This window comes from Gekko japonicus, unplaced genomic scaffold (assembly GCF_001447785.1).
Source record: "Gekko japonicus isolate JY-2015 unplaced genomic scaffold, Gekko_japonicus_V1.1 scaffold2509, whole genome shotgun sequence".
NCBI classification, from domain to species: domain Eukaryota; kingdom Metazoa; phylum Chordata; class Lepidosauria; order Squamata; family Gekkonidae; genus Gekko; species Gekko japonicus.
Window position 1 is genome coordinate 149,718 of NW_015172082.1, and position 12,712 is coordinate 162,429.

General features: G+C 42.8%; 1 protein-coding gene across 1 annotated transcript in view; it reads left to right on the top strand.

Annotated features, from left to right (window-relative positions):
• The window catches only part of CWF19L2 (CWF19-like 2, cell cycle control (S. pombe)), a 110,873-nt gene that overhangs the window by 38,729 nt on the left and 59,432 nt on the right, over window positions 1-12,712 (top strand). Inside the window, exons 8-9 of the mRNA XM_015420889.1 lie at window positions 760-1,490; window positions 12,449-12,545. Of these exons, the coding sequence (XP_015276375.1) occupies window positions 760-1,490; window positions 12,449-12,545 (828 nt within the window). The remainder of the gene's footprint in view (window positions 1-759; window positions 1,491-12,448; window positions 12,546-12,712) is intronic.

The window sequence follows — 12,712 nt, forward strand, 5'->3', positions numbered from 1 at the left end:
CCTCTTCTTCCTCTTCCTCTTCCTCTTCTTCTTCCTCTTCCTCTTCTTCCTCCCTTTTCTACCATAACTATTTGGGATTATTCTCTATAGAAGCACGACGTTAAGAAAGCGTGGGCGTTTTGTGAGTTTCCAGCTACTGCACCATGCAGAGATGATGACATTATCCAGCCACACGTATTAATTTACTAAAGAACAACATTTTGTCAGTAACGACTCTTTAAAAGTGTTGCACAATATTCAGTACCTCCTTGAGGGTGGGGTAACGTGCCACCAACTCTTGGACTTGTATAGTAACAGCTCCATCTGAGAAACTGGCTTGTGAATGATGTGTCTCCTCCTTTTTGTTGAAAGGTCATGTACTTCTTGGAGAATGGGCAAGATAAAAATGTGTTTCCGTGAGGCATTACCAGACTTATCTAACTCACGTTGCAATTTCAATATCATTTTTTAAAAAATCTGGCATAGCATATTTCCTCCCTCTTGGCAGTGCTCTCAATCAATGATCCCTCTAAGCTGTGGAGTCTTGTGAGCAAAAACTCTACTTTGTGAGCTACTGGCATCAAAGTTGTGAGCGAGCGATTTGGCTGCTGCATAAATTAGTTTGCTCTAGTGCCATCCTTCGTGAGCTAAGACAAAAATTTGTGAGCTGGAGGCTAAAAAACTATGAGCTAGCTCACCCTAACTCAGCTTAGAGGGAACACTGCTCTCAATATCTGCTTAATACAAAAATGCTGTGTGTTTTCTCCTTCTTTGTTGTAGTCAGTGGACATGTTTGAGTCAAGATTAAAGGAAGCTGAGAGGGCTGCAGTCCAAAAAGAAAATGAGCATCGAAGGTGGCAAAAATATGAATATTCAGAGGATGTGAGACAGAGGAAGGACAAAGAGAAGCACGAGGAGAGGGATGGATATCAAGGAAAACCTAAGGACAGGAATAGCAAAGACTATTTTCAAGAGATGAGAAATTATATGAGAGAGAGACTGACAGAAGATAAACATCCAAGGCATAGTAGTATAGGATCTGCAGGGAAAGATTTTTCTTCTAGGACTGCACAGTATTCTCATCAAAGAAGTTGTGAGAAATCATCACCAGGCCCTCTGAAACCTGCATTTTGGAAGCCTCATGAAGATGGAGGGCAAGAAGTGCAGAGCTTTTCATCATCGAAATTACGTACTCAAGGTTCTGCGACTTGTGGCTTCAGAAAGCCCAATTATGATACTGAGGACATTCCAGTGAGACATGGCTTTAGAAAGCCTGATTATAGTACTGAGGAGATTCCAAGATGGCGCCGAACACAACCAAAGGAAGTAGATGGAAAAGCTACCCTTGATGAAAAACCATCCACCACTGAAATGGCAGCCCTTGATGAGAAACCATCCACAACTGGAATGGCTGTTACTAGCAGGAAGAATGATCCGAGAGAGAAAAAAGAGATTGGGGAAGATGCCTTGGAAAGCGAGGAGCCGTCCCACAGTAAATCATCATATTTCGGGTATCTAAGGATTTATTTTGGGGGAAGATCTTGTGTAGTTGCAGGAGGGATAAAGCTGAAATATGTTTTTAGGGTTGTGATCTTTATTTTTACTTTATTTATAATTGCCTTTCTGGCTGAAAGGGACCCAAGATACTGGATGAATTCCACAACTTGTATAATGTATGAGAAAAGTAAACAGTACTTAGTTTCTAGGGAGAAAAAAAGATTCTGGGGGTTCCAGCCAGCCTGGAAATAGTATCTGCTGATCTTGCCCTCTAATCCTCAAATGCTGGGGGGACTTTCTGTATTTAATTAGTGGGAACAGAAATATACTTTGCACTTGTTCAGGGACGTTTTCATTTGTCCTTATTCCATATGTTGGAGCATTGAGAGTTGCATTGAAAACAGATGCCAGTACCAAGTCCTGGCAAATCTTAGCACAAATTAGGACTTGGAGCTAAATATAGGGACCCTTCAGGTGCATAATTTGTGCTTGACGGAGCTGTGCAGTTATGCTTGTCTGCCTTGCCTCCTAGCCCATGTAATGTCAACATCTCGGATAATATTAGCCTCAGGTCTACAGATAATAAAATTCAAAACATCTAAACTCAAAGCGAAGAATCATTTAGGACTGGCTTTTGTTTACTGCTAGGGGTTGCGTGGACAAAAAGCCATGCAACACAATCAACTGCAGTGAGGGAGAGAAGGGAAATTGCCCCTCTGTTCCCCATATGAATGACATTGCCCTTACCTTTCCCCCTTCCTCTCTGCAGCTGCCCACATTCCATGACGTCTTGTTCATGCAGGTCCTTGGCATTGTCTTTCTGGTGTTCACCAAGGGCTGCGGTGGTAAGGCAGCAAAGCTGCTCCTGCCAGGATTTGGCAGTAGACAGGATCCAACTCCTGCTTCTTGGTTACTTCTTGGTAGTAACTGATAGCAGAGTTTTAGTAACCTTAATAATCCCCTACAAAATGGATATGTATGGTATAATGTCAGTGGATTGTCTCCAGTTTCCTTATTTTCTTACTTGAAAAAGGCATAAAACTTGAGTTGTAGATCTGAAAGTTATTCACTTGCATACAATTTTGTGGCATAGTTACTTATACCCTTCCATTTGCCATGCTGGTTTAATTTGGATGCAGACAACGTGCTGTAGTTTTCAACCTGAATGACAATAGAGTATTGCTGTATGCTGCTACAGACATCATCTTCGCCTTCTCTTCATTCTGCCTACGAAAGGCCTGCACTTTTATTGTGGAAGTAAAGTGTTTCTGATTCTTCAGGGTGAATGGCATCGTGTACATGTAGAGTTGATAACACTTACCTGAAATACTTGGAAGGCTGGAAACAGTTCTGCACCGCACTTATGATGCACATTTACACAAAGTGAAATTGAATGATGGTTTCACTGAACCACTTCCTACCCACCACAAAGCACATTTGTAATCTCCTTGGAGTGCTTGCAGATTCGAAAGCTAAGTCTTGAAAATAGGACTAACGTTCTATAGGTATCCCCATTATCGTATGCTTGAGAAGCTTGGATTTAACTTTGAAGTGACTGCAAAGCACTGACCTTGAATGCAATTTTTCGTTCACAGATTTTATTTTGAATTACTGTTCTGCAGGAATCTTAAATAATAATAATAATAATAATACTTTCCATTTATTAATCGCTTTCCCCAGTGGGCTCAAAGCGATGTACAGTTACTCAATATAGACAAGGGACTAACAATGTTTGTAGGGGATAGGGAAGACAACATATATTCATTTTTAATTGCACGTGTCATCACTGCCCAGTATAGACGTCTTCTGGCTTGGCTCCGTCGTTTTCCGCACGGCTCCTTGTTGGCCAGGCTTCAGGACCTGTATGTCAATCGCCACACTGCCACCGCCTGGCCGGAACATCCATTGCAGGGATTCTTTCGTAGCCAAGAAGCTATTTCGCCTTCCAAGCCTCAACTAGGACGTCCGACCGTCAGCTAACACCCTCTCACAAGGGAGATTGGTGTGCCCACCCTCTCTAAGGAGTGGTTCCCATTTTATCTACTTGCCGAAGCTTTCGAATTGCTGGGTGGACGATGAGCTGGGGACAACAGGCTGGCTGCTCACACCAGCGCGGGGCTTGAACTAACACAGTTCAGATGTTAAGACAGTGGGATATACCCACTGTGCCACTGCTCCCCTTGGTTTACAGAGATGCCGTTTTGAAGCTTCGTAGGGTTGTCCAGTGATGTTCTCTAGGTTAATTGTTGGAAGATTTCTGTTCTGAATTATGGAATTATGATTGTGGGTAGGTCAACAAATGGTATTATGTGACCTGAATATTTTTTAGCAGATAAAGTTTGGATGGTTTAATTGTGATAACTTCCTTTGATTTTCTGTTTGCTTCTTTTCCCCCTTGAGCATGTGCTTTGCAACATGTGGGGTGGTCGAAAGAATTTGGCTGCACATCGATCAGTCCTTGAGGTTCATAGCTCTTTTTGTGCCTGACTGAGTGGAAGAAGTAGCCGAGCAACAGAGTGTTTGGCCTGGACTCTTCCGCTGCTACGATACTATGTGATTCTTAAGTGTGGGTCTGCTGGTGCTTCGGGCAAGGAGTTGTGGTGAAATGCAGAGTCCTTAGCAATGTTCCCTCTAAGTTGTGGAGTCCTGTGAGCAAAAATTCTACTTTGTGAGCTGCTGGCATTAAAGTTGTGAGCAGGTGATTTGGCGACTGCATAAATTAGTTTGCACTGGAGCCATCCTTCCTGAGCTAAGACAAAAATGTGTGAGCCAGGGGCTAAAAAATTGTGAGCTAGCTCACACTAACTCAGCTTAGAGGGAACACTGGTCCTTAGTACTTGTTGCTTGGATTTTTATGAGGACCTGAGCAGTTCACTCAGTTTTCTGTGTTCCTCAGTTCAGGATCTGGCTTGGGTAATGGATGGTCTTTCACCTAGGAGTTCATGACCTGCTGCCTGCAAATGGAGTTGCTCTGTCTCTGAGAATGTGTCTGATTCTTGAGACGTTATTTCCCTGTAGTCTGACCCCGCTTCTGCTCAGGACCAAGACTGTGATACGAAAGGCATTTATAATGTGTAGGGGCAGGCAGTTAATGCCCCCTGAGTCGAGTCGAGAGCCTGAGATTCTGAACCTGTTAAACCAAGAGATGACAGAGAGCTGTAGGGGAAGCTACAATGGTGGAAATTATTGGCCAACAGGTTACTGGACTGTGCATGTAGAGAGGTTGAAATTAGGATGCTGCTTCTCCCACTGCCTTCTCCAGATGACAGGCTGGCAAAAGTGGACACTAATTTAGGATCACGTGCAAGGTTATTCTGTGTCCACCGAAGAAGGAACCCTGCTTAAAATTATGTGCATGGCTGGTTCTAACATGCCCTTCTGCATCCCTCAGCCATAGGTCATTGAAGACCATATTTATTTAAGATTAATTAGATTATTTAACCAAGTTTGAGTCCCGTGGCACCTTTAAGACCAACAAAGTTTAATCCTGGATATAAACGTTTGTGTACGTGCACATTTCATCAGATGAAGTGTGCATGCACACGAAAGCTTATACCCAGGATTAAACTGCGTTGATATTAAGAGTGCCACAGGACTCAAACTTTGTTCTGTTGATTCAGACCAACACAGCTACCCACCTGAATCTTAGATTAAGATTGTTTAGATTATTTCATCAGCAAGAATGATGCCAGTGACGTGTCATAGGAACATGATAGTTGCCTGTGGGCACGTTACAGGACTTGGTTTTGCCCAAAAATAAAGCAGCAGCGAAGCAGCCAAGCCAACTTCATTGTCAGTGTTGTACGTAGAGCGTGAAATTGGTGAAATTATCAGGAAGATGGTTTCCTATTATACTATTGAACTCCTATTGTGCCTGTCTGTGCCATCAGTGCGGTGCTCAGTATTAGCGAAAGAGTCATTCAACTGGGACTTGAGAGAAGTACCAGATTGTTCAGAAAGACATAAAACGTCTGATTAAAAATGCAGGGCACTAAAATGAGTTCTAATTTGTTTCATGCTGTTGGTAAGTTCCATTGTTCCCACATCATCCTGTGCTCTAATAGCTATTGAATTGAAATGGAAGGGGGTGGGGTTTGGAGGAAAGCCCCTAAACCAATTGTTATAATATCTTTGGCTTGCTAAAACTGTGTTTTACAAATTCAGCCCTGTTTAATCTTAGTCACTGGATTAATCATATTGAACAGAGCACCAGTTGTTTCTGAGGGGCAACAGAAAGAGGGACAAATATTGAAAGGATACAAATTCCAGAGGTTTCCCCCTCTTTTAATAAATGTTCAGAAGCCTTCATTAATCACTCTTTTATTTGTTTAGAAAATATTTATTCTGTTACTCCAGAAAATCTGCCCATGGTGGCATAAAAACTAAGCACAATTAAAAAAAAATCAAAATGTGTTGATTAAGATTCAGCATTCAAAACCTGGCCACAGCGTAAAAGCACAGACCTAAACTCATGAACTTTGTTTAGAAAATATTTATTCTGTTACTTCAGGAAATCTGCCCATGGTGGCATAAAAATTAAACACAATAAAAAAAATCAAAATGTGTTGATTAAAATTCAGCATTAAAAACCTGGCCACAGCGTAAAAGCACAGACCTAAACTCATGAACCACTGAGCAGCTTAAAATAATAGTTTCCAGACTAAAACACTAAACATTTCTTTTTAAGCCTCCTTTCTTTATATTATATATATAAAGATTTGCAGCAAATGGGCGTGAGTGAGTTGGGTTCCCTTGTACATGTGCAGATGCCAATTTCTGAGAGAAATCTCATGCAGTAGTAAATTCCACACATGAATTCCTGCACAGGAATTACTTATGCTTCAGAGCTTTAAAATTTAGTTTATTTCTTGAAAGTCACCCTCTTCCATGAGCTAGATTTGAGTCCAGTAGCAACTTAGAGACCAACAAGATTTTTGGGACATGAGCTTTTGAGAGTCAAGGCACTTATACCCCGAAAATATTGTTGGTCTCTAAGGTACTACTGGACTTGAATCTAGCTGTTTTAAAGATTCATGGAGGATAGGTCTGTGAAAAAATGTGTTTTTTCTTTGGAGGCTTGAAATGAGCAAAATGTTCACTCTTGAGTTTTAAAAGTTTTTCCCCTCTCTGGGCAGAGAACAGGCAGGGAGGAGGAAGTCAGTCAGTGGCTTTCCAGGCTCACATCAGCTACCTCTTAAGAAATGCTAATAGGTCTAGCTAGAGACAATGGGATGGTCAAGCTCTCCCCCTTTCCCCCCTTCAAACAAGGAACTGAGATTTGGAGGTGTTAAATACTAAAGAGGCTTCAGGAAGGAGAATTCTTGAGGCTTCAGGAAACATTTCTTTTTTCTGACCCAGCCTGACCTGGTCAGTGCTGAAATCTGATAAAACTCCTTGCAGCAAGGAGGAAACTCTGTTTTTTGCTCAGTCCATGAGATCAAACAGAACTCTTGACTAGGGGCAGCCATTTGACCATGTGCTCGCTTGAAAGCTGGAGAGAGCTTCAAAGTAATGGTAACTATGTAGAGATTTGCAACTCCCTAAGCTAAAGAGCATGTTTTATATTTTAACATCTGATAGGGCATGTATAGAGAGAGGGACAGAGGATTTGCGTGTAACCCATTTTTAAAAATCTCTTGCTCAATCTGATGCTGTACTAAAAGTATGCTCGTGAACATTTTCTTTTTAATAAATATCTTATACCTTTTGATGCTGGTGGTGGTACCATATAGACCTCCACCATCTTGGACACACTATTTTAAAAGGTGCATCAGGGGAAGACTGGCAGTTGTCAAGTGGCTATTTCTCCAAGGATGCACAAGGCAGTACTCTGTCCTCGTGGTGACCAGGCACTGGGCAGCAGAAGACACAGGGGCAAGGCCTCAGAACTTGGAAGGAAAACTGGGAGTCCTGACCCTCTCCTAGAGGGCAATTCCTACAAAGGTCAGGTGGTGGCAGCGGGCTACTTGAGAAAGAAAATCCTCTCCAGATGGTGGAAAAAACCTTGGAAGGCAGGGTAGAATAGGGCCTGCAGGTCAGAGCAGGCCTGCTCTGCCACCAGGTCTATCAGTGGCTACTAGCCATGGCGACTGAGGTACACATTCAGAGGTACTAAACATCTGAATCCCAGAGCCAGGAAGCAACATCAGGGGGGTGTCTCAGCCTCTATGCCCTGTTGTTGGCCCTCCCAAGGAACTGGTTGGCCACTGTGTGAGACAGGATGCTGGACTAGATGGACCACTGGTCTGAATCAGCAGGGCTCTTCTTATGTTCTTATATGACCAACATGGCTACCCTTTGAAAATCTTGTTGGTCCCAAATGTGCTACTGGACTCGAATCTAGCTGTTCTATTGCAGGCCAACATGACTACCATCCTGAAATCCTCTTCCATGAGTGCATATGTTTCAAAAGTAAAAAGTACCCTTTTCAGTATTGGTATCCTGTATCTTTACATTCAGGTCATTATAAGAGTTGCCTTCTACTAGATTCAGTGGGCTATTATGATGCATCAGATTGTGCTGTGATACCCGCTGCACAACTCAAGAGAGCTCAGGAACTGACCTCGCATTTTTGTATGTGTGAGAGGCACTGATTTCAATAGGAATTCAGTGCCCAGATTAGAGTGGGAACATCGGGGTCTCTAACTAACAAAATTCCAATCCATAAAGGAGTGAAACAGGGGTGTGTGCTGGCCCCTTTATTGTTTAACTTGTATATAAACAAAATTGTTGACAGGCTATCAGGTCCGCAATTCTTCCCACCTTTATTGTGCTCTTCTCTGTCTGTGGTTTGTAATGGCCTATGGCTAAATACAATAAAATCTTCTCTCTCTCAATAGGAATTCATTCTCAGTTGCTGCTTATAGACGCATGCTAATCTTGAATGTGTTAATCTCTCTTATTAAAATGTAGGTGAACTAATTTAGGATTGGATTAAATAGTTATAGAATAACTTGCTCATAATTCCAGGCCACTTGGGTATTTGTCTTGTGGTCTCACTCATATGTTTTGCCAACAGGATTTATACAAAATAGTTTAGAAGGAGAGTTTTGTGCATGCTAGGTTAGTAAAGAGTTTTCCAAAGCGCTTGCCTTGGGTGATTACTTGTTTTCAAAGAGCCATAAAGAAAGACTCCTCCTGTTTTGGGCCAGTGCAGATGTAATGTTCTTTAATCATGATGTGAACAATCCATGGTGGTGTATGATTCCACTGTCCGTTCTTCCTTCTCTCTTTGCCTTTCTCTCTCTCTCTCTCATCCAATACCCTATGTATACTACCATAATGATAGGAAAGAGTTATGTTAGCACCACTGTTAAATGTGATCATAAATCCTGCTTAGGTGTGAGCCCTAGTGTCAGGCTCCCCTGTCGGTGGATCCGAGCCTGGGACTGGCTTGCCCTTGAGCCTTCTTTCTAACATCAGCCTAAGATGAACCTCAAATGCGTGAGAATGGAGTTCCGCTTCATCGTGACCCTCCCTCTCTAGATGCCTTTCTCCTCTCCCCGCAAACCGTAGGAGGGGTCTGGCTGTTCCTCCATAGACAGCTTTTTAAGGGGTGGCCTGGAGGCAGGCCAGCCCCCAGCTCTGCCAATCACAGCAATTCTAGGGCTGGGCTTGCAGGAAGTACAGGGCCAAGTGCCAGTGGCTCCTCCCTCCTGTTTTCCTTAAAGGGGCATTGTTCTTGGCCCATATGGGTTCTTGCCTCTCCCTCTCTCTCCATGACTGACTGTTCCTGCCATGTCTCCCTCAGGCATAGCTACTGCTGTTGCCTCAGCTTCCTCCTAGGGCTGCTGGGTGACTTTCCTGCTGGCTGTCAGGGCGCTTGCAGAGCTGGTGAGAATGAGACCGGGGCTGCTGGCTCCAGACCAATGTTCCCTCTAAGCTGTGGAGTCTTGTGAGCAAAAATTCTACTTTTTTAAAGTGGCAAGTGAGCAATTTGGGTACTGCATAAATTACTTTGCTCTGGAGCCACCCTTCCTGAGCTAAGACAAAAATGTGTGAGCCGGAGGCTAAAAAACGGTGAGCTAGCTCACACTAACTCAGCTTAGAGGGAACACTGCTCCAGACACCTCAGAACCATTTGGGATGGGGAGGGAATTGAGGCCTGAAGGAGGAGAGGCTAGAGTGATACAAAGCATGATCCTACAGCTTGCTCCTCCAAAACCCTTAACAATGGTTAAGGGAGGGGCAGCATTACAACTGTACTGGTCCTTGAAAAGTTCCTTTTTCTCTTAGTATTTCATTCTTGAGCACCAGCTTAGCATTTGAGAGATGACATCCCAGTTTTTTTTCACTTTCTGTCTTTGAGGTTCAGTTTAAAGGAGTGGTAAGAAATACTTGGTAAGAAATTCATTGCAGTTAGAGCTTGATCAATTGATCAGGCCTGGTAGTTGTGATCATTTGTTCTAGACCATGGCATTTTGTAGTGTCAGATAACTGACAGTCAGTGACAGCCAGCTTGGGAGAGTCATAGGTTTGGAGGTCAAATTGCGAGTGTAAATTGGCATATAAAATCAATTGGTTTGGCAGGTGGTTAAGGCATCACAGGTAGTCAAGACAGTGAAGCTCTCTCACAGTTGTCTGAAGAGAGAACTGTGATGGGCTTCATGAAAACTAGAATGTATTTCTGTTCCTAATGTTTGTAACTGCTTTGGAGCTATCCAAGGTGTTTTGGGCAAGCCATTTCTCTTTTTTACACAGTTTTGTTTACTAGTTTCCTTTACAGTGCTACCTTTCTGAACGTAAGAAAAGCCCTGCTGGATCAGACTAGCATCCTGTTTCTCACAAAGGCCAACAAGAGGCTCCTGTGAAGTCTACAAGCAGGACTTGAATGGCCCCCTACTGTTTCCCACAAGGAACTGATTTCCAGTGGCATACTGACGGTGAACATCGAGGTTCTTTGTAGCCATTATAGCCAGTAGCCATTGATGGACCTTTCCTCCATTGATCTAAATTTCTTTTAGAACCTCTAGAGCTAGAACCTATTATTGCATCTTGAGAAAGTGAATGCCATAAGGTAAATTTGCATGGTGTGAAGAAGTGCTGCTTTTTCTCCATTCTGTTTGTTGTTGTTGTTCAGTCGCACAGTCGAGTCCGACTCTTCTCGACCCCATGGACCAGATCACGCCAGGCCTTCCGGTCTTAGTCAGCTGAATTTGTGGAATTCACGTTTTAGTAGTATTCAAGGAGAGGGGAAAAACTAATCCTTGTCTTCAAGCTGCAAAGTCTCAGCCTCTTTAGTTTTTCCTTGTAAGGAAGGAACATCAACCCCTTGAGCTCTTGGGTTGCCCTTTTTTCACTTTTCCCAGCTCTGTGTTCTCTCTCTTTTTTCTTACAGTTTAAAACAATAGCTCACAATATGAGAAGCATGATAAAAAGAAAGAGTGGATGGGGAAGGAAGAGGAGAATAACTAAATGGGTTCTTATTCCATTAATATGCATAGGACTTTACAGAGGAATATAAACACAAGGAGGTCTTGCCTTGAGGAGTTTGCAGTCTGAATTTTGACTGAAGAGGACAGCATAGGGATGGGTCTCTGGAGCTGGCCACATGATGAGAACTCGTGTAGTGGTTAGTGTTGGATTAGGGCCTTGCAAAACCAGGTTTGTATCCCCATTCTGCTGTGGAAGCTCACCAGGTGACCTTGCACGTGTCACACTCGTTCAGCCTAATGTCCCTCACTGGTTGGCTGTTGTGAGGATAGGGTGGAGGAGGACAGAATGGTGTGATAAGCCACTTCGGGTCACAATTGGGGAAAAAAGCGGGATATAAATAAAGCGTACAAATAATAAAGATAGCCCTGACCTGGATAGCCCAGGGAAGCCTGATCTCATCAGATCTCAGAAGCTAAGCAGAGTTGACTGTGGTTAGTACTTGGGTGGGAGACTTCCTTGGAGCAGCAAGTCAGGAGACAGAGGCAGGCTTTATTCAGCCACCTCTCTGAATATCCTCCAGGACCCCAGTAGGGGTCAGTCATCAGAGGTCAGCGTGACTTCCAGGTGCAGACATGTGTGTGCACACACAGAGACCGAAAATACAAAACAAATAACCCCCAATAATATTAATAAAGATAGATTCAGGTGGGTAGCCATGTTTGTCTGAAGCAATAGAGCAAAGCTTGAGTCCAGTGGCACCTTTAAGACCAACAAGTTTAATTCTGCGTATAAGCTTTCGTGTGCATGCACACTTCTTCAGATACAATCATAAAAAATAGGGAGGGCTGTGGCCCACTAGCTGCTTGCTTGTTGGTTTTTCTTTTGTGTGGAAGTGGTTTTGAACTCCTTGGGGGAATTAAAGATCAGGCACTAGATAAAAAGTAAAGATGGAATGTACAAGTATCGCTACTAATATTAAAAGCATGTGACAACTCCAAAAATATCCTGAGAAATAGTTCTTTCTAGCCTTGCTGCCAATCTAAGTAGCAGTTTAGTTAGAAAGCTGCTCGTTTAGCTCTACATAGCCCTCATGACAATCAAGTAGATTTTTAGAACACGTTTTCTTTCATTGTAAAGGGTCTCCAAACAAACCATACGTGGTTCTCACGTGTTTATTTTCTGTATGTACATTGATGTGCTTGAAAAGAGGACTCTGGTTAAGAGGAAGCTGTGTTTTCTACTTAAGACTCAATTCCTGTCTATGTTCCGGGAATTGTTGCTATTCATCTTAGCAGCTTGGATATGGTTGCAGATGCAGTGGGAGCAGGGACAAATAAATAAGACTATGTGGTTTTTTTTTGCCAAACTGCTTAACATTTGTAAACTGTATACAACCATTATACGTTTTAAAAAATATTGTTTGAGAACTACATAAGAACATAAACTGTGGGAGGGAGAGAGAAAATCACTTCAGAACTTTTTTTTTTGGGGGGGGGACACTTACACTCCAGACTAGTACATGGGGGTACTTACGTTAATTAAATGTTTCTCCTTTCCTGTGGTCTGGATGTTGAATGCTTTGTGTGTGTTCCACCAGCTCTGCTGTAGAAGATGAAAGTCCCCATATTCTAAGCGAAGAGGAAATGAATAAACTGGGAGCCAAGATTGTGAAAGCAGAATTGACGGGAAACACGGTACGTAAAGCAAGAGGACGGAATATCTTTAAGTAATTTCTATGCTTCCACTGCCCCCTTCTTTTGCTCACGTTGCTTTGGCCCTAAGAGACATTGTTTTTCAAGAGTGTTTGGAAGCCCTGAGACCATTTGCTGATTAAACCCATTTACCAAAATGCACCTTTAAT